Raw genomic sequence first — 24138 nt, forward strand, 5'->3', positions numbered from 1 at the left:
CCCACCAGAACAGGTGGGTGTCTTCTTTCTCTTTTCTACGTCCAAGTAAACATTAACTCGCAGGTTCAGCTGGACGATGATACTTGGGGTCAATTTTGTTTAAAAATCTCTTTATCAAGTACCTGGGGGAGTTTTCTTTGTTAAGGCCTCATTTTAGATGCCTTCCGGCCTCCCTGGACACGAGTGGGGTTATGTACGATTAGGGCAAGCATGCATTACCCCTCACCGGGACTCCCTCCCTTGAGGGGACAAGACAGTGCAAACAGGCACACACCCGATCCCCCGGGCAGGTCACACACATCACAAACACACTAGGTGGAGCCGTGTGCATATTAAAATTGAGGAACGTTCTGCGGTTACATAACAGCTCCACTAAAGGCAGTCACTTCCATGGAGCCGTGTTCTCCGAGGGGCCACAGCACTTTCTGGTTGCATGCTGGGCACTTTTGGAAACTGCAGTCAATTCTGAAGGCCACCAGGGCACCATTACCATTGTAGCAGCAATTACTGACTGAATGGTGCTCTGGTTCCATGCCTTCCGAGGGGAGACTGCTGTAGGGTAGGGTAGAGTTGCCTGGAGCCTGGCTTAATGAAATTGAACAAAATACCCAATTTCTAGAGAGTGTAAGAAAAGTTTAAAATGCCTTATGGATGTGTTGATTTGATAACAAATATCTACTCAAAATCCTATAGCTTTCCAAAATCCAGGCAATTCAGTGAAGGGGGAAAAAAAAATCCCCAAATCTCTAGAGTCAGACATCTTGGTGATGTTGCATTGAATGGCGGCGATATCCCAGTGATGGGATAAACTGGGATGGAGCCTGAATTGGCGTGCAGAGGGGCACAGTGCTTTTGTTTCCTGGGCCAGTTTGAGCCCTGGCTCTGCAATGACCAGCCAAGGAGCTTTAATCTCCTTGACCTCTCTGAGCCTTGATTTTTTTTTTTTTCTCCTACATAACAAGGATAATAGAATCTGATGTACGGATTGAATGAGATTCTATATACATATACTAAATGCTTAGCACAGAATGCCCAGTAAATTGCTATCATAGGTATTATTATTTCAGAATTATGTGAAGAGTCATAAGCTGCCAAATTCTTGCGGTCTGTCCTAATAGTCACATTCTGTTGATCTGCTTCTTATTGCACTTATAAAATAGAGGAAAAATACCTATTCCTAAGCGTGACATCTAACTGTGCCTGATCGTGAAAGAGCAACCAGAAGTAAGGCCACCATCTTACTTTCCCTTGTTGATTTTACAGAACCTGAGGTCAGGTGTGAGGACCTGTAAGCCTCTCTCTCTCCCTCTCTCTCTCTCTCTCTTTCTCGGCTCCCCAGGCCAGAGGGCCTTCCTGTGCCCAGATGAGAGAACACGGAGTGTCCTTTGATGGCACAGAGTCACCAAGGGTGGGAAAGGCAGGGGCTCAGATGCAAAGAGCCCTCGGGACAGGCTGGATTCTCCCTGCCCCCACCACCAACCTAGGTGAATGAATGAGCGAGTAGAAGACTGGCTGAGGGAGGGAATGAATCACGGGTGGACATGGCTGAGCCTCAGTTTCCTCCTCTACAGGATGAGAGGTTGGAGGAGTTCCATGGTTTTCGAACTCTGTTTTTCCGGTGTTCACATAATAATGGACATAGAAGCACCATATCTAAAATAGGTATCAGTGGGCAAGTCTGAATGAAACCAGGGCCGGCAGGTCTGAGCTCCACAGCTGTTTGCTCCCCCAGGCTCCGTCGACCCTCCCTGGCCCTGGGTTATCTCCATGCAAATGGAAAGACTGGACTCAGTGGTCCCCGAGGTCCCTGTGGCTCTGAGACTCTCTGATAACCATAATTCCCCATGTACAACATAGGCCGGCTTGGTGTGGGGTCTCGGGGCTTCCTTGTAATCAAGGAATCAGCCAGGTTAATGGAGCCAGGAGATGGCTCTGTGACCCAGAGGGCGCCTGGGGTCTCAGCAGCAGGGTTTCTTTACCAGGATGGCTGCTGTTTGCACACTGGGGTTACGCAGGCTCCTTCCCACAGAGCGGGCTCCCCGTGGGCCCACGGCTGCGGCCCCATTTCCCTCAGGGAGCCATGTGCTGACTCTCTGATGAGCACCCGGACCCTCTCCCCAGGTCTGCTGATGGCCAGCTTTCTCTGCACCCCCTCGTGGGGTGCAGAGCCCGGCCTGATAAAATCGCTGACGCAGATTGCTGGCCCAGCTGCGGTGCTGGCATGGACCCAGCAGCCCAGACGGTCACTGGCAGTGGTTCAGCTGGTTATTGGCATCGGCGATGTTGTCCTGCTCAGATTTTAAAGGCGTAAGGCTTGCCTCATTCCTGGGTCAAACGCTAGCAGGAGCAAAGTGGGACGCGTGGACCCACCCTAAGGGAATTCCTCAGCTGGTTGATCCCGTGGGGGAGGGGGTGGAGGTCACAGCTACTGCGGACAGATACAGATGAACTGAGGGGCCAGCGGCCCTGGAGTTTCTGTCAGACTTGTGGAGTCTCTTTTGGGCTCGTGGGAGACCCGTGACATCTCTGCTACATTTTCCCGGAAGCTGACCCACTATAAACCATCTCACCTGTCTTGAGCACGAGAAATAAAAACAAACAAACAAAAACAAAAACAAAACAAAAAACTCCCCTGTAACTTGAAATTTAGCGTTCTGGATTTCTCAGCTCACTCACCCATACGTCTTCACTGGGTATCTATTCTAAAAGGGGCACAACGTTAGGTGCCGGAGATTAAAAAAAAAAAAAAAAAAAAAAAAGATGCTTCAAGACGCCGCCCTGCCTTATGAAATCCACTGTCCACACCTCTGTCCACTAGACAGTTCCAGCACAATGTGAGAAGTTACCCGAGGGGCACGTTGGGTATGCAGAAGCACAGACGAGGGAGAGACGGAGCATGTCTGAGGGGCAGGGCATGCTTCATGGACAAGTGATGCTTGAGCTGAGTCATAATGGCCAAGCGGTACTTTTCCAGGCAGAAAGGTGGGAGGCGAGGCGCTGTGCGGGGAGGGCGTGCACTGTGCCAGTGCAGAGAGGTGTGAACGAGAGCGGTGTGCTCGGGAGCGTGAGTCATGCAGGGTCGTAGGGTGTGCGGGTGTGAGTGGCCAGAGGTAGGCTGCAGGTGCTGGCTGAGGTCATGGCGTAGGGCTTGGAGGAGCTGCTTTGGAGCTGTAGGACCCGACCCCTGCGGTCTGGGAAAGCCACAGGGCAACAGAGGGATGGTTGTGTTGCTCTTCCCGAAAAGGCAGAGCTCAGAGGCTATAGGTGAGGAGAGGCAAGAGTGCTGGGGCAGGGGCGGGGGGAGGGGAGGAGATGCCAGCATCTGGGAAAATAAAGTCTGTGAGGCTTGATGCTGCATGAAGCATGCGCCCTGAGCCCGTCGGAGCAAGTTCTAGTTGCTCTGGCGGCTGGACTGCAGGCTGACTGGGAGTCTTTGAGAGACGGCGCTTTGCTGCGGCCCCTGCCCGCCGCCGCTCACCTGCTCACCCGGCTGCTCACCTGCTCGCCTTTGGTGTGGCTGGGGGAGGCATAGGCCTCCGGGTAGTGCTGCCGCTCGAATGGGCACTCGAGCGGCTCAAGGTGGTGCTGGCTGAAGGCGTCCGTGCGAAGGTGCTTGCGGGGCCCGCTGCTGCTGCTCTGGGAGTCGATGCTCAGCCGGCAGCTGTCCTGGTCACCTGGCATCCCCAGGCAGGGAGAGAGCTTTCAGGGGACCCATCTACCACACCCCAGGCCAGAGTGGAAAGGCAGACTCGGGCTGCAGAGGGATGGGAAGGACCTGGCTCCGGGCTGCGGGACTGTGGCCAGCTTGGGGGGTGGGCCACGTGCTGTAGGCGGGAGCTGCAAAGTCTGGGGCCACCGGTCCCTGTGGAGCCTGAGTAGACTGCCCTCCTGCACCCCCCACCCCAACCTGCCCTCTGGCTCCCCAACACTCACTGTCGTCCATTTTCCTCTTGCTGTCGCTGCCAGGCTGAGCAATCCCCAGGAGCCCGTTGATGGAGTAGGTGGAGCCCAGAGAGTCTGACTGGGGTGACTCTGGGGGCGTTACAGCTGAGCTGGGGACTGCAGTGGGGGGGAGAGGGAGAGGGTCAGCACATGCGGGTGACACCCCTGGGAGCCCCCACTGCCACCATGGGGGAGACAGGGGGCCCACTGGAGTGGGGGTTCTTGGATCAAGGCTGCCGGAAATGTTTCCACCCCTAAGTATGTCAGTGCATCTTCCCCGGGACCCAGCAAGGCTTTGTTGGTGGAAGGGCTCAGTCCGCACAGGCGGGTGTGTGTGTGTGTGTGTGTGTGTGTGTGTGTGTGTGTGACTGTTTTTGCTGATGGGTATGGGTGTGCGAGGCTGAGTGTGCCTGCAGGTCAGCACTCACTCAGCGTGTGTCCCGGGCTCAGGGACTTGGTGGCCACGCAGCTGTCCATGGGGAGGTTGAATGGTTGCTGCACTTTGGTCCGGATGATCCTGTAAGGAAGACAAGAAAGGCTATTAGAGAGAAGAGGAGGAAACAGGACTCACGCTGGCCTGGATCTATGCCTTTTTGAGAGCCCACCTGGGTATCTTAAAGGCACCTCGATTACAACCTGCTACAATCAAATGCATGGCCTTACTCCTCACACCTGGTCCTTCCCAGTTTTCCCGTTTCATGATCAGTTCCATTGGTCACTCAAGGCAGAGATACAGGCGGAGTTCACGTCTGCCTCCTTCCCTCTTCTCTCAAGCCCATCATGAGGTTCAGTGGGTTTGACCTTGTAAACCTCTCTGCTGTTGACCCCTCTCTGCATCTCACTGTCAGCAACTTAGTGCATGCCACTACCAAGTCTCTCCCTCCGGGATCGCTCCCTGGCCTGCCCCTATCTGCTCTTGACCCTTTCCACTCGATTCTCCCGATTGTAGCTAGAGTGGACTTTTTGAGATGCCAGTCAGCCTCCTGCTTAAAGTCTGCCAAGTTTCTTATAGGTCACAGGTAAGAATATGTGACATGGCCACCCGCCTCTAAAAGGCAGTCTTTGCTGACCTTTCCACCTCAGCCTACCCCATGTTCCCCGTCTATCTGCTGGCTTTCTTTCGGCTTCTTGTCTAAGATCTATGAGCCACAGGTCCTTTGCATGTGCTGCCTCAAGGCTCCTTTGGCTCCCCTTTTCACTTATTTAACTCTTACTCATCGTTCTTACTCAGGGACATCTTTTCATACCTTCCTAAACCAAGTCGCTTTATGCTAGCTCACATACCCGCATGTTTCTCTCCTCAGGAGGACTTACAGTGCACTTATACAATTGTTTGTGTGGGCACTTGATTAGTACTTGATTAGTGTCTGTCTTCCCCCTAGACTGTAAGCTCCACAAGGACAAGGATTGTGTGTGTCCAGGGCCTAGCACATAAATCGAGTGAATCACACATACATGAATGAGTGAGTGAGGAAATGATTGACTGAGGTAGTGAGTGAATAATTGAATGACTAAACAATGGGGTGAATGCTTGAATGAGGGCCGGGTTAGGGGTCATGTGGCCCAAGAAAGGATCAGTTCAAGATTCTTTCATTGAATAAAAAAGGATGTAGCGTGTGAGGAAGGAAACTGTGGAAAGTACAACCCAGGGTGGGGTGGGGTGGGGGCAGAAATGTCTCCTAGCAGTGGGGAGGTGTGATGTCTGCCCGGAGGCCGGGGGGCTTCCTGCTTAATTCTTCAGCAGTAGGCCCCTCCTCAGGCTCCCCTCTACCCAAGCCAGGCCCTTCTTCAGGTCTCTGTCATGATTCCCCCGAAGCCCAGGCGCCTTGGCCCCCGGCTGCTGTGTCCCTCTTACCTATTGATGGAGCTGACACTGGGCACAGTGTCATTGTCGCAGACCCCCTCAGCCAGGAGCCGGTCTCGGATCTCCCAGGCAAACATGGTAGGGTTCTGACGCTTGTAGTCTCCAATCTTCTCCACCACCTTGGGGGTGGCCACCTTGGGCTTGGAGCCCCCTATCACTCCAGGCCGGATGCTGCCAGTCTCGTAGTACCTACTCCAATAGAGAACCCCAAAGAATTACCCAATAAGCAGGTGGGGTCTTCCGGCCGGGACTTAGCCAGAGACTCTCATTCCTCTCCAAAGCTTCTGGGAGGGGTTTGGGGGCTAAAACGCACCCCCCCAGGGCTGGCCTCAAACACTTGATGTTCCTGGCACTATCTGTTTCCCTTGCATGGGTAGGTTTATGCTGCTGCCGAACTCTGCTAAAGACCTCACCCTGGACACCTGGCTTCTCTCTTTTTCCCTCAGGCCAGTGTCTTGTGTCTGAGCTCCTACAAGAGCCACCTGTGGAGAACAAAAGATTTCCCTTCTTAGAAAGGAAATTGTGATGCCCATGCTGCGTGTGTACATACAAGTTCACAGTGGTGGGTTTCTCTATCCGGCTTTTCTTTCTTTCTTTTTAATGTTTTTATTTATTTTTGAGAGAGAGAAAGAGAGACAGGGCACAAGTGGGGGTGGGGGCAGAGAGAGAGGGAGACACAGAGCAGGGCGCTGTGAGCTGTCAGCACAGAACCCGATGCGGGGCTCGAACTCACGAGCCATGAGATCATGACCTGAGCCAAAGTCAGACGCTCAACAGACTGACCCACCCAGGTGCCCCTCTATCCAGCTTTTCTTAGTTAAAGCATGACTCACTGTTCTTGGCCATCCTGGCTTTACCCTCCCCAGGAAGCCAGCTTGGATCGTTGGGCCCTCTGCCTCGGTCTGGCTGATTCACCTTTGCTCCCCTCCCTTCCCCCCTGGCTGGCCACTGGTTTTCTACCAGGTTACATGGTTCATGTTGAAGCTGCTTCTCATGGACTCTGGAATACCAGCCTGTCCTGGATCCCTGGCCACGTCCAGCCCCATAAGCCAAGCTCACTCTCCCAGGCTCTCCACTTCTCCTCTCCTCTGAGCACCCAACTAGCTGCTTTGGCGGATCAGAGACTTAGGTCAGGATAGCTTTGCCCTCCTTGTTGTGGAAACTCTGTGGTTTCTTCTACAATGAAATAAAATCTGGTTCTTTAAAACTCCGCTTGCCTGTCACAGCCTTCCAGGGCTCATCTCTCTGGGGCACCCCAGCCCACCCTGGGAAGCCCTCTCCTGACCCTAGCCACAGAGCACATGCTACCCTGACAGCTTCGGTAGGAAGCCAGGGCTCTCCACAGTTCAGTTACAGTTCAGGGCTCTTTGCCTCTTTAAACCAGAACTCCACTTGAATCCGTTAAAAAAAAAATTTTTTTTTTTTAATGTTTCTTCATTTTTGGAAGACAGAGAGAGACAGAGCACAAGCAGGGATGGGGCGGAGAGAGAGGGGGACACAGAACCTGAAGCAGGCTCCAGGCTCTGAGCTGTCAGCACAGATCCTGACGCAGGGCTCGAACTCACGAACCGTGAGATCATGACCTGAGCCGAAATCGGATGCTTAACTGACTGAGTCACTCAGATGCCCTTCTTCTTGAATCCACTTATCAGTTGGGTGAGGGAGACAGGTACATTGAACTGATGCAAAGCCCCAAGTCCCCCAGTGCAGGGGCATTTTGGGAGTGGCTCTCCAGACCATGCTATGTCAATCCAGAAGCAGGGCTTTGCTGCTCCTGGTTCCACCTGAACCTTTGGGTCAGTGGTCCTCAACTCCGGCTGCAGAAAGTTGGAATCACTTGATGGAGCCTTAGCACTGTACGAAAACTTGGGCTCATTCTCCTAAAGTTCTGCTTTAATTGGTGTGGGCTGGGGCCGAGACATATATATATATATATATATATATATATATATATTTTTTTTTTTTTAAATTACTTTTCCCCAGGTGACTCTAAGATGCAGCCAGGGCTGTGAGCCACTGCTCTGTGGTTAGTGATCATACGTGTTACCTGGTCATCTCATAAAAATCACAGCACCCAGGCCTGGCTTCCAGAGTGGATGCTGTGATTTATATGTAGGTCTGGACCAGGCCTTAGGAGCTGCCTCTCATCAGGACCCCCTGATGCTTCTGCTGCCGTTTCTCTGGGAGTTACCAGTTTGAGAAGCACACTCAGACATCCCTCATGGGGGGCTTAGGCCGCAGGAGCCACCTCTGATCATGTGCCCCTCCCGGGTGGCTCCATTTCCTTTGGTCTCAGCGGTTGGCGGGGGTGGGGGTGGGGTGCTTTGGGGAAGATGCTCCTGCTTTAGGAGTAGAGAAGCCTATAAAAATAAGACATGAGACAAAGGAGAAAAGTGGGAGGGAGAAACAAAAGGAAGGGGAAGTGGACAAAGAAGAAGAAAGGGCAGGAAAATAACAGAAGAAGAGCAGTGCATAAGGGGGAGGCCCAGAAGTGCCATCACACTGTTCAGGTCCCGGGGACCAAGGCTGGACATCGGGAATGGACCCGAGTCCCCTGGGGGAAGGGAGGGTGGCTGCGAGGTGGGCTGCAGAAGGCAAGCCCTGCAGGGACGGTGGCGTGTGGTGAATTTTGTGCTTACCTGCCAAGGATCTTGCTGACACAGCCATGGCTGACTCGGAGCTGGCGGGAGATGTCGCAGGGCCTCACGCCCTGGTGGGCCAGGTCCACGATGCGCTGACGCACCACTTCAGGCAGGGGTCTGCCGTTCACAAAGGCCCCTCCTAGCTGATTCAGCCCTCCGTGGCCTAAGAAGACAGTAGTCCCAGGAACAGCTGTCAGGGGCCAGGCAGGGCGGGTGGGTGGGAATTAGCCCGGGTGTGGGTGCTTGTGTGCATGAGAGACCGTGCACGTGAACTCTAACCATCGTGCCCTCGGGTTCTCCTGATGCAATGCCCCCTGTTTCCCATTGCAGAGGGAGGCCAGCTCCCATTGGGGGGTGGTGTATGATGCCACAGAGGGGCGCGCTGCAGTCTGGGCACCTCTTGGACCTGCGCAGGCTCCTCTGAGACCCTCAGCCCTCCTCTCTGAATGCCAACCCCACCACCTTCTTCCCTCCCTCTGAAAGGGGTTGGAGATGCAGAGTCTTCCTACTCTGACACCGAGCTGTGTGATGTTGGAGCAAGTCCCCTCTCCTCTCTGGCTCCCCGTTCCTTATCTATCAGATGAGGGCATTCAGTGGTCTTTACATTTGTCAGAGCCAGATTTTGTAAGCACAATTGCACTGAGAAACACAAACACAAATGAACCGAAGCAGAGCTTCTCTGCTTGAGCCAGGGCAGAGTGGGCCCAGGCCCTGTGTGTGGGCTCCTGGCCCGAGTGAGTGACCCCATGGTTTCTTCTTTATGGGCCAGAGGACTAACAGGACTGGCAGAGAACTCCCTGCCATCCATTCCCGGGGGCCCAGGACTATGTCAGGCTGCAGGCAGTTGTGCAGAACGTGGACAAGCCGTGGACGCGTGTGCATGTTCCTTAGCTGCCTTCCCGACTTGCCCTCTGCCCTCTGGCCCCAGCCTGTGTTTCATTCTGAGCCCTTCTACCTGTTCCAATGTATTTATTGAGTGCCTACTATGTGCCAGGCCCTGCAGATGCCCAGGTGAATAAGACAGATGTGATCTCTGTTCTTGTTTCACGGGGTTTACTAAAGTGAGGGCCCAGACCAACAAATAGCCAATTACCAGACCACGTGACCACTGCTGGGATGGGGCCCAAGTAGGGAGTTATGGGAACCACTGAAGGGGACCAAGCCCAGGCTTAGGGGACCATAGAAGGGTTCCTGGAGAAGTCTGAACTTTGACTGAACATAAAGAGGTGTTAGCCAAGTGAAGGAGTGAAGGGAGAAAACTGTTCCAGGCAGTGGGAACAGCACGTGAAAGGCTTAAAGGTAAGAAAGTGCTTGTCTATTAGACTTACCAACCTTCTCAACTCTCTAAAATCCCTAGACCAGCTTGGACTAATTCCAGGGCTGAAATATCCCTTTTGCTGATGAAGATACTGGGGCTTGGAGAGTTTCAGTGACCTGATTTATGACTTAGGTGACTCAGCCCATTTGAGGAGCAACCAGGCTCTAGCTAAAGATTAAGGCTCCCATCAGTGCTTCTTGGGTTGAGTCCTGCACTTGCGCTGAGTCCAGAACCGACCCTGGAAGCTTGGCATTGCCCCTGCGGGACTGCACTGAAGGTGCCATGGTCTGGGCATGAAGGAGATCTTTCCACACTGGGGCATGATTTGGTGATATGGCTGGGATGGTGGAGCTTGAGGGGTGGGCGTCAGGGGGAGCGAGCAGGCAAGGAGGAAGAGCCAGTGCCAAGCCTTCTGTGTGAGCCCGTTAAGGACTATTTACGGCCAAGGGTGGGAAGCGCCTCTCAGAGCACACAGTGCCCATTATCGCCCACTGACTTAGCACATTCAGAACTGCCTTGCAATGTCCCCTCAGGGGCCCAAGCTGGCTTCAGCAAAATAGTCAATTTCTCTTAAAAGAAAAAAAAAAAGAGGCTATAAGCCTCTGGTCTGGGCAATGTCAGGAGGAAAAAGCCTGCTGGCCAAATACCCAGCAGGAGGGACACAGTGATCCATCTCCCTGGTGGAGGCAACTGGGTGAGCTGGAGCACAATTTCCACCTGTGCTCTGCTAGGCAGCTTGTCCCAGCGAGTGCTTTCCCACCAGGGCTGGGAGGACATCCCAGATGACCCTCTCCTGAGCCCATGCGGCTAGCTTCTCATGGCTACAGGCCATTCTTGGAGAATGGCTTAGCCACTTGATCCTCATTCGTCCATCCTTATGGTCTTTTGGCTCGTTTGGGTCCAGACACTGAACACAAGGGGGCGCCAGACAGCCACCCAAACGCAGACAAGACCGTGAACTGTCCAGCTTTGTCCCCATTTTCCAGAACTTCGATCTGCCACGTCATCTACCAAGGTTCAGGTGTTTGGGGGTGGGGGCTAGAGCCTCTATATCTGGAAGCAAGTTTTCCTGAAGGTGGAGTTCTTCACCCCTAGAAAGGTAGAAGTTGAAAAAACCAAGCGCCATTTTGGGGGTGACCTGAATTGGATATGGTGCCTTAAAAAAAAATATATCAGCCCTATCTGTTTCTCTGTTGGAGCCGTATGGGCTATTGTCCTAAATCTTCCTGAAGGGCTGATCAGGATTCTTAGAGACCTAAGCCCTCAGGAACCCTCCTGAAGGCTTATTTATTGGATCATCCAGCATCAGTGTGAAATGGAAGGTGTTCTCATACCTCTGGCCCCTAAACTATAAATGCTCTGGTGCTTTATTTTATTTTAGTGGCTTCTGAGTGACTTTGTGTTGCTGTACAAGGAGCTTTGGGCCAGATTCTTGCATCGACTCTGTCTGTTTTTACTTTTATCATTTGAGAAAGTTTGTAGGTTTTTTTTTTTAGCACTACTGTTCTCATCCATTGAATGAAACTTCTTCCTGTGTCTCATGCTGACCCATAACAAGTGCTGTAAGAAGATGTGGAAATGAGGGTGTAGGAGTATTTGGTTTGATGGAAATCTTGATAGAAGTGTAATGTTTTTCTAATTTGTAATATTCACATGGTTGAATGTTATGTCCCAAGCTTGGACCTAGGACTGGGGCAGTGGTTCACACACTTGAGCTTGCATCAGAATCACTTTGGGAACTTTTAAAAACACAGGCTGATGAGCCCAGTGCCCTGAGTTTCTGAAGCAGGGGGTCGAGGATGGAACCATGAATTTGTTTCTACGAAGTTCCCAGATGCTGCCGATACTGCTTGTCTGGGACCACACGTTGCAAACCACTGGTTTAGGTTGGACAATGGCAGGGAAAGAAAACTGAGAGAAACTAAATATTTGTACATCTACCACCTCAGCCCTACCTTCTAAGAATAATAATTCATATTATTTGTATGTTAAAATTTTCATTTCTTTTTATCTCAACATGTACGTATGAAGTGCCTACCACGGCTCAGGTACAGAGCACTGAGGATGCCATCTTGAATAGGACAGGAAACCGGGCCCTCAAGGAACTTACAATCTTTGGGGGATGCAGTCACATAAATTGGGAATCACCATGGTGAGGGAGAAGTTTCTTGAAAAAGGTAAGTTCAGGTGTTAGGGGAGCCCATAAGTGGTCAGATGGAAGTTGCAGGGAGGAATGACCAGGAGGTAACCAGGTGAAGAAGTATCCACAGGAAAATAAGTCCACGCACAAGGTCTTGGCGCTCTCAAGGCACTGGAAGACATTTACTGTGGTGTAGGACAGGCAGGTAGCAGGGAGGTAACAGAAGATGGAGATGGCCCGTATGGTTTGAGGCGTTGAGCTGAGTCCCCATAATGGAAGGACTTTTGTCCTTCCTATGTCCGGTGTGGGGGAGTGGAGTCCTTTGGGTGAGTCACCACCAAATGCCCAGAGGTGGGTGCAGCCTTCCTTCCTGCACCGGGATGGGCTGGGCCGCCCACCGTGCTGACCACCTTTCCATGCAGCTGTGAATGAGGTGGGCTTTGAGGCCGGAAGCCGGGAATGAGTGGGAGCTCCTGGTTGGACTAGTGGGAAGGTGTGAACCCGAAAGAGGTTGGAAGCTTCCTAAGCAAAGGCCCTTTGCATGGTCTGGAGCGTCATGGGTGGGTATGGTAGAGGAAGACAAGACTGCTTGGCCGGACACAAGCAGGTTCTGAGTGCGGAGGCCCTCAGACAAGGGGATGCCGACTTTCCCAGGGCCACAGAAGGAAACTAAGGGGTTTCGACACTGAGGGGTTTTGATCCTTGCAAAACCCCAGATGAAGCCTGCTGTCCGGAAGTGTATACTATGGAAAAGTGCCATTCAGGAAGGCATTAGGATTTTCTTTGGTAATTTCTTCACTCCGTATAGAGCTCTAAGGAACAGGAATGGTAGGAGGAAAAGAGAGACGCTCATCGCTTAAAATTCTTGTTATGTGTACCAATCCCAGAACTTTAAGACACATGGAGAATTTTCCTGGGCCCATAGTCCTTTATACAAGTCTCTGTCATGTCACTGAGGGCACTGATAAGTCTCTTTATTTATATTCCAAAGGGCCCTCCTCAAGGCCAGGACCTTTGCTGTCTTTGTCTACCTGGCACCTGTCATAAAAGTCGAATTAATGCTTCAGTATATACATGAGACACGAAAAATGCTTTTCAAACGTGTGGGGCTGTTGTGATGGTCACATCGCACTGACTCTCCACTGTGGGATCTCTAAATGGCAGACTCCAATACTCTCCTCTTTCTTTCTGTCTCATTCCTCACGCCTCTGCCCGGTCCCAGAGCGACACTGGTGCAAGGTGTTGTTCTGGGAGAATTTCCATGTAACTCCCTGGGGATTTTTGCTTAATCTCCAAAGGGTGTCAAGGTGGAAGTTTGACCCTTGGTAGGACTATAGCGGGAGGGGCTTGTGGCTGCCTTGGGATGTCCTTTAGATCAAGCATGCCTACTCCCCTTCCACGGAGGAACAGCCTTGCCGATGCTAACTGGGCTCTGCCATACTTAGCCCGGTGGTGGTGTCCCTCCCCAGCACGCTCGCCGGGCCTGTGGTCACCCACTGCAACCTCCCAGCTGCTCCCCTTGGCCTGGTGCCTTTCTGGAATAAAGGCCAGGGCCTCAAACCATTCCTAAAGGAAGTGTTCCAGGACCACAGAAACCTAGCGTTCCAACCTCTTGTTCCATCTTGCACCCCAAGTCTGCACATCGGATTGCACTGGCATCCATGGTTATGGGTTCCCTGGGCACATTAGGACTTAGACTAGCACAAAAGGGGTGGGCATGCTGAGAGACAGCCTTCCGCATCTGGCTTTAGCCCCGTCTTGCTGCATGGCCTTCATGCCTGTGCCTTGCACTTCTCTCCCCAAGGCTAACTGACTGGGGCAGAGACAGTAGCTAGGTAAAGCTATTGCTTCTACTTCTCATTCATTTCGCATTGATGCCTTGCCCTTCTACCCGTTCTGGAACCCTACTCCATAAATTAGCCTCACATTTCTTTTTTTTTTTTTTTTTAAGTTTATTTATTTTGAGAGACGGGGGGGAGGGGCAGAGAGAGAGGGAGAGAGAGAATCCCAAGCAGGCTCCGCGCTGTCAGCGCAGAGCCCGATGTGAGACTCGAACTCGCAAACCACGAGATCATGACCTGAGCCGAAGTCGAGTTGGATGGTTAACCGACTGAGCCACCCAGGCGCCCCTCCTCACTTTTCTTTTGTGTTACTTACCTCTCCCTTTCTACTAGGTCTTTCCCTGGACCTACAAACTCAATCACATTCTTCTATGCCGCTTCCCCAACCCCTCCCCGTCCTCCCAATATTCCCCCCGTTGACTATGAAATGTTTTCTGATGATTGTTTTCAACCGGACTTCTCGAGAAGTAGTCATACTTGCTGTTCCTATCTCTTTCATTTCCTTCCTTGCTATTCGGTGGTCAACTCACTGTGTGCCTCCAGCTTAGCGTGTGCTCAAACTTGGTACTGGATGGATGGCGAGTGGTTCCGTGCTAGGTTCTCCCCCTTAAAGAAGTTTCTGTGACAGTGCTGTCTCCTGGTTTCTCATACCTTCAGACCTGCTTTTGTTTCTCTTGACTGGGCTCTCTTCTCTCATTTGTTCTATTATATATGTATATATGTATATATTTTTTTTTTCAGGATTTTCTCAAACCCCAGTGCGGCACCCACTTTACACCGTCATCCTTGGTGATCACACGCCCACTCTCATTGTACCCATGTACTGATGGCCCCATGGGCACCCCTGGGATCTCCAGCCCAGAACTTTCCCCTTCCTTTTATATCCAGTTTCCTACTGGAAATCTCCTGTTGGGTGATAAAGAGCATCCTCTCTAGTGTTGTCTTAGTCAGTAAAAGCACCAGCTGCCACGCAAGCACAGAGCCTGCCTTTGGCTTCGTCTCCCACCACCCTCAACCACAATGTGCACCGTGCCCTCCCTCATTGGCTTCCGTGTGACCTTAGAGCTACCAGTGCGTCCTTCTGCCTTGGGGCTTTTGCACACACGGTTCCCTCTGCCTGAGGGAACCTCTTCCCCTCTTATCTGGTTAATTCCTGCCCATCCTGTATAGGTTAGCACAAAGTCACTTCATCCAGGTGGCTTTGCTTTACCCTGCAGAGTAGGTTAGGGCCTGTGGTTAGACACCGTCCATGACATCGGTTATCTTTCTTGCAATGCAGTCATTCAAATTTTAATTTCACATTCATTTGCATGATTATATACAGGAGTAGTGACTGTCTTCTCCCACCAGATCGAAAGCTCCATGAGGGCGGGACCGTGTCTGTTTTGTTCATTATTAAATGGTATTAGGTGTTCAATTAATATGTGCCACATGAAAGAACTAATGGTCTTTAGTTTCTTCCCTTCTGCTCATAGGGAGGACTCACTCAGCCACGACATTTTTACCTCTTAAATATTTACCTAACCAGTACCTTCTTAGCCATCCCCAGTGTTCACACATCCAAATATTCATTTATCCATTCAACGTGTATTCATTGAGTACCTACCACATGCCAGGCACTTTACTGGGACTGATCATATAGAATTGATGCCTGATCTCATGGAGCCCCTAGTCTCGAAATAGGTAGATATTTAAAAAGTAAACGCACAAACAAATGGATAATTCTTGCTAGGATAGTGCTAAGAAGGACACAAGAGGGTACAGTATTAAAGAATAAGGGGGTGGAGGGTGAGACATAGAATTAGTTCCAGGTGACCAAAGACAATCTCTCTAAGTGATGTATAATCTGAGACAAAGGTAGGGGTTAACTAGTCCCCTGGACTCACTGGTCTTTGCTCTCAGTATGCACACATGGCCTTTTGTGGGGAGCAACCCATCTAAAACCTGAGTCTGACCATGTGCCCCCCAGTATTGAAGAAACCCGCTGGGGTGTGGTCCCATCTCCTATGGGTGACGTCTAAGCTACTAAATCTGGAGGACAAGGTCCATGTGAGCTGACCCTGGCTCACCTCTCCTCTCCAGCCTCGATTCCTACCTGCCTGAGCCTTATTTCTGATGACCCAGCAGTGCGGAATTGCGTGCTGTTCTTTCATAGCATCCAAATCCTCCCCTGTGTCCTTGTTTGTGCCGTCCTCCATGCCTGGAGTGGCCTTTCCTAACCGTCTCCTGATTGATTTGTACACATACCTTGAGTCACTTCAGGAAGCTACCTCCTCCAGGAAGTCTCCCTGCCTTTCCTGCCTGTTGTCTCTGGTCCTTCCTTTTTTTTTTTTTTTAAACATTTTTTTTAACGTTTATTTATTTTTGAGACAGAGAGAGACAGCGCATGAACGGGGGAGGGTCAGAGAGAGGGAGACACAGAATCTGAAACAGGCTCCAGGCTCTGAGCTGTCAGCACAGACCCGATGCGGGGCTCGAACTCACGGACCGCGAGATCATGACCTGAGCCAAAGTCGGACGCTTAGCTGACTGAGCCACCCAGGCACCCCTGGTCCTTCCTTTTAAACATGTCAGGACATAGTCTCTACCACTACACGTGGCAGAATATGCATCTATTTATACTGGCTGTGTCCTGCTACATAGACTGTGCCCCATGAGGGATGATTTTTTTATATCTCTGAAGCACTAATATCTAGTATAATGCTTGGTGCACAGTGGGCACTCAATAAATGCTGGCTAATTATTGGAAGAAAGGAAGGAAAGAGGGAGGGAAAGAAGAAACAAAGGAAAGAGAGGGAAGAAGGAAGGAAGGAAGGAAAGAAAGAAGGAGGGGAGAGAGAGATGAAAGGAAGGAGGGTGGAAGGGAGGAAGGGAAGGAAGGAAGGAAGGGAGGGAAGGACAGAGGGACAGAGGGACAGGAAGGAAAGTAAACAGGCCCCAAACAAGCTTAGTGAAGCCCACACATTCTTTGCGCTAAGCAGAATTCTGTCTTGCAAAGTCATATTCTCTTAGACACGAGCTATTTTAAAAGGGGTCCAGATATCACAGTCCAGGAAAAGAGAAATTTGCCCTCCTGTAGGAGCCATGGGATGAACACAGAGGCCTTCCTTTACATCAAGCCTTTGACGTCAGCATGAAATGTGTGGGCACTTGTCATGGCTCACTTACAGCCTATTTGGTCTGCAGGGGCTCCCTGTCACTCCCATGGGAGACTGTCACCAAGGCGGCAGGCTCCAAGGTGAGAAGCCTTTTCCTTCTAACCCCGGGCCTTGGAGGGCCTATGGAGAAAGATGCGGGGACACCTACACAGAGTGACCCTCACGGGGTTTACGGCTCTCGTGGGGAGACTAAAGTGCGCACCGAGGGAAGGTGCCACAAGAGAGAGCTCGGGCTAGGGATGACCGCTGTGTCTTGTCAACAGCTACCCCTCCTGGGACCTGGACACCCCAGAGTCAGAGGCACACTTGAGGAGAAGTTTCTGGCTCAGAGCTGCTGGGCAGTGACGCCCTTTTACGTCTAACAGGATCCAGTTGTTAAAAAAGAAACTGGTGGGGCGCCTGGGTGGCTCAGTCGGTTGAGCGTCCGACTTCAGCTCAGGTCACGATCTCGCGGTGCATGAGTTCGAGCCCCATGTCGGGCTCTGGGCTGATGGCTCAGAGCCTGGAGCCTGCTTCCGATTCTGTGTCTCCCTCTCTCTCTGCCCCTCCCCCGTTCATGCTTTGTCTCTCTCTGTCTCAAAAATAAATAAACGTTAAAAAAAAAAAAAAAAAAGAAAGAAAGAAACTGGTGTCCCAGGTCTCAGTGCCAAGAAGCTCAGTACTGTGCTCTGTGTTCAAGGCCAAGGACACGACCAAGCCAGTCCTGGAATCCTGTTTCCTCAGACCTCTCTGACATTAAGTAGCCAAGAAGCTCAGTACTGTGCTCTGTGTTCAAGGCCAAGGACACGACCAAGCCAGTCCTGGAATCCTGTTTCCTCAGACCTCTCTGACATTAAGTAGCATTATCAGTCAGTGTCTCGTCAGAAGACCTGTCCTTAGGTATTTCCGCAGAGATGCTTCAATGTAGGAGCTTGCTTATCTGGCTGCTGGAGGGCTGTAAACAGAGCACAAAGAAACACTGAGGTAACCCTGAGGTGGTAACTGCAGAAAGGAGGCACTGCTCCTAGGGGAAAGAAAGGGAAGAGGCCTATTCTGGCCTGGTCATTATCTTGCTCTTGGAAGTTTCTGGAATGCCCTAAGGGACAGGCAATAATCCCAGCTCTGGCTTCCCCCACTACTGGAGCCCCTGCTGAGATGGTTATTCATAGATTCTTGGGCTTGTCCATGTTGATTTATTCTCCTGGTCCATTGGGCTCTGTCCCTCTTGTGCCTCTGTGCACTTTAACGAAGCCCAAGAGGTCTCCAGGTTGGGAGGCCATGAGGACAAGCTCCAGCTCCCAGCTTCTCTCATCCCGTCATTCTGGTAAATTTGAGGGTCCCCGCAGGCCCTTAGGAACAATGGGATAAGAAGTTTGGCTCCCTTAGAAGCTCTGCCTTAGATCAGCCCAGAGGGTGGGAGGGTTTAGCACTATTCTTTCCTCCTCAACAGGGAGAGAGGGCTGGGAGGGGCAGAGGGAGGGAGACAAAGGGTGGGGAAAGAGGTCTCCCCTGGATTAGTCTCCAGCTGGGAAAGAGACAAATTTGGTATCTTGCCAGTGTTGGACTTAAAGAAGAGGAAAGAGGGGAAGGAGGAAGGAAGCAAGGGCTATTTTCAGGATTCAACCTCCTTCCCCCATTAGTCAATGCTTAGGAATAATACTAAGAGCCCATCTGCAGGAGGTACTTACTCTAAGTGCATCTTTTCATTAGTTCCCATGACAACCTTTGAGGTAGGTAGCACATTGTCCCCATTCTACAGATGAGGAGATGAGGAGCAGAGGCCCTGTGGAACTTGCCTAAGGCTGCATCATTACAAAGGGGCAGAACTGAGACTCGGGCATAGGGCCTCCAGGTGCCGCTCGGCCCATCCACCCCCGGCCCCGCCCCTGGCAGCACGGGGTGGTTCCAGAACAGTCAGCCCCTTCTCTAAGAGCCACAGTGTCTTCACATCACCTACCAAATAGGGGTACGTTCCAAAACCCACTTCAGGATCCTTCTCAGGTTTTCATTTCGTTGAGGCCCTAATCTTTCCTTTTTTATAATTTTCTTTAGTCATAAATTTGGTTCTTTTTTTAAAAAAAATTTTTTTTAAGTTTATTTATTTATTTTGAGAGAGACAGGGACAGCATGAGTGGGGGAGGTGAAGAGAGAGAGGAGAGAGAGAGAGAGAGAGGGAGGGAGAATCCCAAGCAGGTTCCACACTGCCAGTACGGAGCCCCACGCGGGGCTTGAACCCATGAAACCATGAGATCGTGACCTGAGCCGAAACCAAGAGTGGGAGGTTTAACCGACTGAGCCACCCAGGGGCCCCTAACCTAATTCAGTTCTATTTCCCCGTACTCTTCATGTTAATCCTGCACTCTATTTCCATGCTTCGCCACTGCCTTTGTGCCCAGTCTTTCCTGCTCTGGGTTTGGTCCTTCCGCCCTCTCTTTTGATTGCCTTCCTTTCCTTTATTTCCAGCCCTTGCTGACTGCCCCTGCGCCTCCCATTCTCGCTTCCTCCCAGCCCTTTCCCTGCCCCAGTCCCTTGGTCCCGTCAAAGATGACAGAGCCCTCCCACCGCCTCTCCCCTGCCCATTCACCCTGAGTGTTCCCTTCTTTCTGCCTCTGCGCTCCTTTGGCCGACCCCCTCCCTGCATCATCTTTATTGCCTGCATGACTGCTCAGGTTCTTTATCCCATCTTCCCCTCAAAGGCATTCGCAGCTCGGCTGTTATTCTTGTATTAGCATTGAACCCATTAAAGCTAATTTGTTTGCCCTAATCTCCATTTATTTTTCCCTAGTTGATATTAGATTTCCCTTTCTATTGCTCCAGCATGATTTTCTCTTTGTCTTCCTAATGGTCTACCCCCCTCTCTCTTCCTCTATTAATCTGGTTGGCTTCACCGTGTGTTTCAAGGCCTTTCTCCGCCTCCCCCAGCCCTTAGATTAACCCTGTCACCTCCCTCCCAGGAAGGGCCCCAGTGCATGGATTTCTGGACGATGGAGCTGCTGTAAATGTCAATAGACCCTTAAGCTTCCTAAGAAAAGTCCCACTTGACGTGAGGCCCTGCCCTGTCCTGAAGGCAGTCAGGATGCCTGGAACTCAGGGGCTGGGGAGCTGGAGGCACGTGGGAAAACACGGGCTATTCTGAAGGGTCGCCAAACCCGAGGCTTCCCTGGCTAGGCTCCCCGCTGGGGCTGTCTCAGAGATTCCTGGAAGCCTCTGCAAGCTTTCTCAGATCCACACATTACATCGGTAAGCCACACAGTGGATGGGCCACTTTGTCGCTGTGATTAAGGCTGGGTACCATTTCTCCTCCTTCCTTGGTTCTCCAACTAGAGGCACGCTGCCTCCTCTCCCAGAAGAGGTGAAGCCTCCTCTCTGAGGATGTGAATTTGGGGTGGCTAATCTTCACCTTGCACTCACGTTCCCCCAGATAGAAGCCTTCCTGGACCAGCTGTCAGGGACAGCTGTCAGGGACCTCCACTATCCCCTATCTTCCCCCATCCCCGACTGCCCCTATCCATGGCCCCTTATCTGAATCTCATTAGGCCTCTCTCGGGGTCGATGCTTTGTCTGCATAGCTAGATGCCTAGCTCCTTGAAGGCAGGTGCAGTGTCCTATCTGGCCATGTAAGCTTGCCTTGTAGGGGGACAGCCATGCTCCCACCCGTTTGCATGTTGGAATCACCTAGGGCATTTGCAAACTTTCTACTTCTGGTCAGTTCAACCAGACTCTCTTGCCATGGTGTCCCTACATCTGTATTTTAAAAAGTTCCTCTGGTGATTGCCCAGAGTTTATATCCACTCATTAGATGCTCAATACATGCTTATTGAAAGCATTAATTAATTGATTAAACATAAAGTTCTGGTCAGAGGCTTCAGTGGACCTCCAGTGCTGGCTGGAGGTTGATTAGAGGTCATTCTTCTCGGCCCTTCTCACTGAGTTTAGATGTCTCCAGACTCTCCGGAAGTGACACACCAGGGGCTATAGGAGAAAGGTCTCGGGCCTCTGCATCTGGGGGGGGGGGGGCAGGGAGACCTGAGAGGTGACAATGCCAGCACGCCCTGGACATGTACTTAGAAGCCCAGCAGCCACACAAATCACTGTGCCCCACCTTTCTATCACCCTCCCTGGGGTCAGAGGCCTGGGGATATTAATGTTGTTTTTTAAAATATGGGTCTATGTTAAAGCAATTTTCAGTTCGTTAGATTTCAATTCAATGAGTACCCCCTCTAAGTCTAATAATATTCCAGGCTGGATGTGTGTGGGGAGATGGTTTCTGCAAAGAAGACACAGTTCTTGCCCTTGAGAAACTTACAAGTTAATAATCCCTGACACGTTATAGAACCTTAAAATTTTAAAATCCGTTCACATGCACATCTCCTTCAATTCTTTCAACAAGCCTGTGGAATATCTATGGTGGGGGGTGTGCACGTGTGTGTGTGTGTGTGTGTGTGTGTGTGTGTGTGTGTGTGTATGAGGATGAATCATCAATAATTCACATCCTGAGGACATATGTTATGTAACGTTCGGCCAGGTTCTATAGCTCAAAGTTATAATGTTATAAATGTGGGTGTTGTGGACATTGACTTAAAAATCACCCAGAGGTGGGGAAGGGAGGAAGAGGCCAGGTAGCTTGAAGGACCCCTGGTGAACAAGGGAGGACTTGGTGGCAGAGGGAGAGGGAGAGGCAGAAGGAGGGGGGAAGGAAGCAGCGGCCGGCAGGTGGGGTAACTGCAGTGACTGAGAGGCCAGAGGTTCGAAGGACATCTTGAATAGAAGTGAAATCATGTGAAGAAGAGAAGCGGGAAATTTTGCCTCACCTAGAGGGTTGAACTAAATGACCTTGGAGATTCTCTCTAACGGGGATTCTATGCTTCTGAGGTCTTAATTAAGATAAGAGGTGGCTGACAAGCTCAGCAAGGAGGTGGCTGGAAAGGGTGAGCTTTGGTCTGAACTTGAGGCAGTTGGAAGGGTTGTGTGTGTGTGTGTGTGTGTGTGTGTGTGTGTGTATGCAGGTGCAGAGCCCTCAGGGCTGGGGTGGGAGGGGGAAGAAGGGGAGCCTGGCCGTCCTGTGGAGCAAAACAGGTAGGAACAAATGAAGAGGAACCGCGTTTTTGAGCCCGACACACCGAGCAAAATGTGTGACAAAACCGCGTATCTGTGTTTTCCACACCTGACGGCAGCTGGGCCCCCAGAACCTGGCCCCCCTGGCACCATAGTGAAGTGGATTACACACTCTAGAAGCCACACTCACAGCTGCATAAGGAACCAGGAGGGGACAGACAGAGGTAGACTCAGCCTGCAGGTTATGGTTTCAGGGGAGGGAACAGGGGTGCTGAGACCTGGGTTCCACCCACTCTGTGACCCTACCTGGCTGTGCCTCAGTTTCCTCATCTGGTCTGAAGGCAGCAAATGATCTTTATTGTCCTTCCGATCCAACAGCTGCCACTCCAGGAATGCCCTCAGGCTTGGGAGCAGAGGTCAGACACCCCCGGGAGGGTGTGCACAGAGAGCTCTGTGGCGGGACGTTGGGCAACTTTTCCACACAGGAAGCTACCAGTGGGTGGCCCTGAGGCCACCTGTAGGAAGATGAAGGAAAGTGGCATGCAGTGGGCCCCTCCCCCCCCGGGCTGCCATGTGACCTGCATGATGACAGAGAGAGGCGCTCTGGCTGACTGACTATGGAGGTGGCCATGGGCAGTATCTTAGTGCCAGAGTTGTGGGCCCTTCTAGAGCGTTCTTGGCCAGGAAGGGGAGGTGACCCGTCTAATGTCACAGACTCACTTCATGGCACAGTCAAGACTCAGGTTTTCTGACCCAAATCCCTGTTGTTTCCACCCTCCAGAAGGCCCTTTTGGACCTGGGCACCACCTTGGCTGGGGCCAGCTTGGCAGACAGAGGAGGAAGAAAAGTGTGGGGATTGGGCAGAATGTGTTCTGAATCTCAGTATACCCTGAAAAACATTTCTGCTCCTCTTACCAGCTTATTCATTTGTCATTTTTATTTGCTTATGTGGTGAACCCAGACTCAAGGGTCTTGTCTGCAGGTTCCGGGTTTATGAAGCAGAGTCCTCTCCTCTGTGGGAGCACTGGGGTGGACACAACAAGAAAAGTTCTAGAGAACCCATATTGGTTTCTCCTCCTCTTCTGTCAGTCCCAACAGATGCTTCTACAGCTGGTGTCATTTGGACCTAAAGCAGCCAAGGGTCCATTCAGGGCTGGGTGGAGGGCTGACCCAGATCACCAACCTGCAACACTCAGATTGTTATGTGTTGAACTGTGTCCCCTCAAAACTCATATGTTGAAGTCCTAACCCCCAGTACCTCAGAATGTGACCTTATTTGGAAATAGGGTCTTTGCAAATGATCAGCATGAGGTCATTAGGGTGGGTCCTAATCCAACACGACTGCGTCCTTAAGAAAAGGGAAGTTTGGGCACACAGTGACGACGCAGGGAGAATGCCATGCGAAGACTGAAGTTATGTTGCCACAAGACAAAGAACACCAAAGATGGCCAGCAAGCCACGGGAAGCTGGGGGAGGGGCATGAAAAACAGACTCCCCCTCACAGCCCACAGAAGGAACCAATCCTGCCAGCATCTTGATCTCAGACTTCCAGCCTCCAGAGCCATGAGACAACAACTTTCTGTTATTTCAGCCCCCCAGTTTGTGGTACTTTGTTACGGCAGCCCCAGCAAACGAATGCACAGATCAACAGGGTTCTAGCTCTGAACTGGATCCAGCAGGTTCAGGGAGGCGTCCTTGGGCTACTCTCCTGGGATATTGGGCTGCCTCTCCAAGTGACTTCACAATATAAGGCAGGCTCAGTCAGGCAGAGGGCACTTTCTAACATCTGATCCTCTCTATGTGCCCCTCTCCTCTTGCCTTCACTATGGTTCCTACAGAGCCACCATTGTGGTCTCCATTCCTGATCCTTCTATCATGGGGCAAATTCTTCTTTAATGTCAACATCAGCATAACAAAGCCTCCATGTAGGTGTCAATCACTCTTACCCAGCCAGGCTGGGTACCCCCCCCCCAACCCCCAGTCAATCAGGACCTCCAGGCTTCTCCCTCTTTCAAGAAGCCTTCCGGATTGACTTTAAGGGTTGGTTATGGACTCACCTAACATTTGCAGCGCCCTTTCAAAGTGTTGGCAAATAAGTGATTCTTAAATTTAATTAAATTTAATAAATATCAATCGGGCCTTGGTTTTTATCGGAGATGGGTTTTCATAACTCTGTGAGAGAGGTGGGGCTAGTGTGTG

General features: G+C 51.4%; 1 protein-coding gene across 12 annotated transcripts in view; it reads right to left on the minus strand.

The window, feature by feature from the left end:
• The window catches only part of PAX8 (paired box 8), a 59529-nt gene that overhangs the window by 17725 nt on the left and 17666 nt on the right, over positions 1–24138 (minus strand). For 7 of the 12 annotated variants that reach the window (XM_086700611.1, XM_086700607.1, XM_086700618.1 and 4 more), the window contains exons 3-7: positions 8446–8611; positions 5798–5998; positions 4371–4459; positions 3934–4059; positions 3499–3674 (exon numbers count right to left, since the gene is read on the minus strand). In XM_086700611.1, the coding sequence (XP_086556737.1) occupies positions 3499–3674; positions 3934–4059; positions 4371–4459; positions 5798–5998; positions 8446–8611 (758 nt within the window). Of the gene's footprint in view, positions 1–3498; positions 3675–3933; positions 4060–4370; positions 4460–5797; positions 5999–8445; positions 8639–24138 lie in introns of all 12 variants that reach the window. The other 5 variants (XM_086700614.1, XM_086700620.1, XM_086700616.1 and 2 more) reach the window with 2 other exon arrangements.

Source organism: Puma concolor, chromosome A3 (assembly GCF_028749965.1).
Source record: "Puma concolor isolate L17-30 chromosome A3, mPumCon1.1.hap2, whole genome shotgun sequence".
In the NCBI taxonomy this organism is placed as follows: Eukaryota; Metazoa; Chordata; class Mammalia; order Carnivora; family Felidae; genus Puma; species Puma concolor.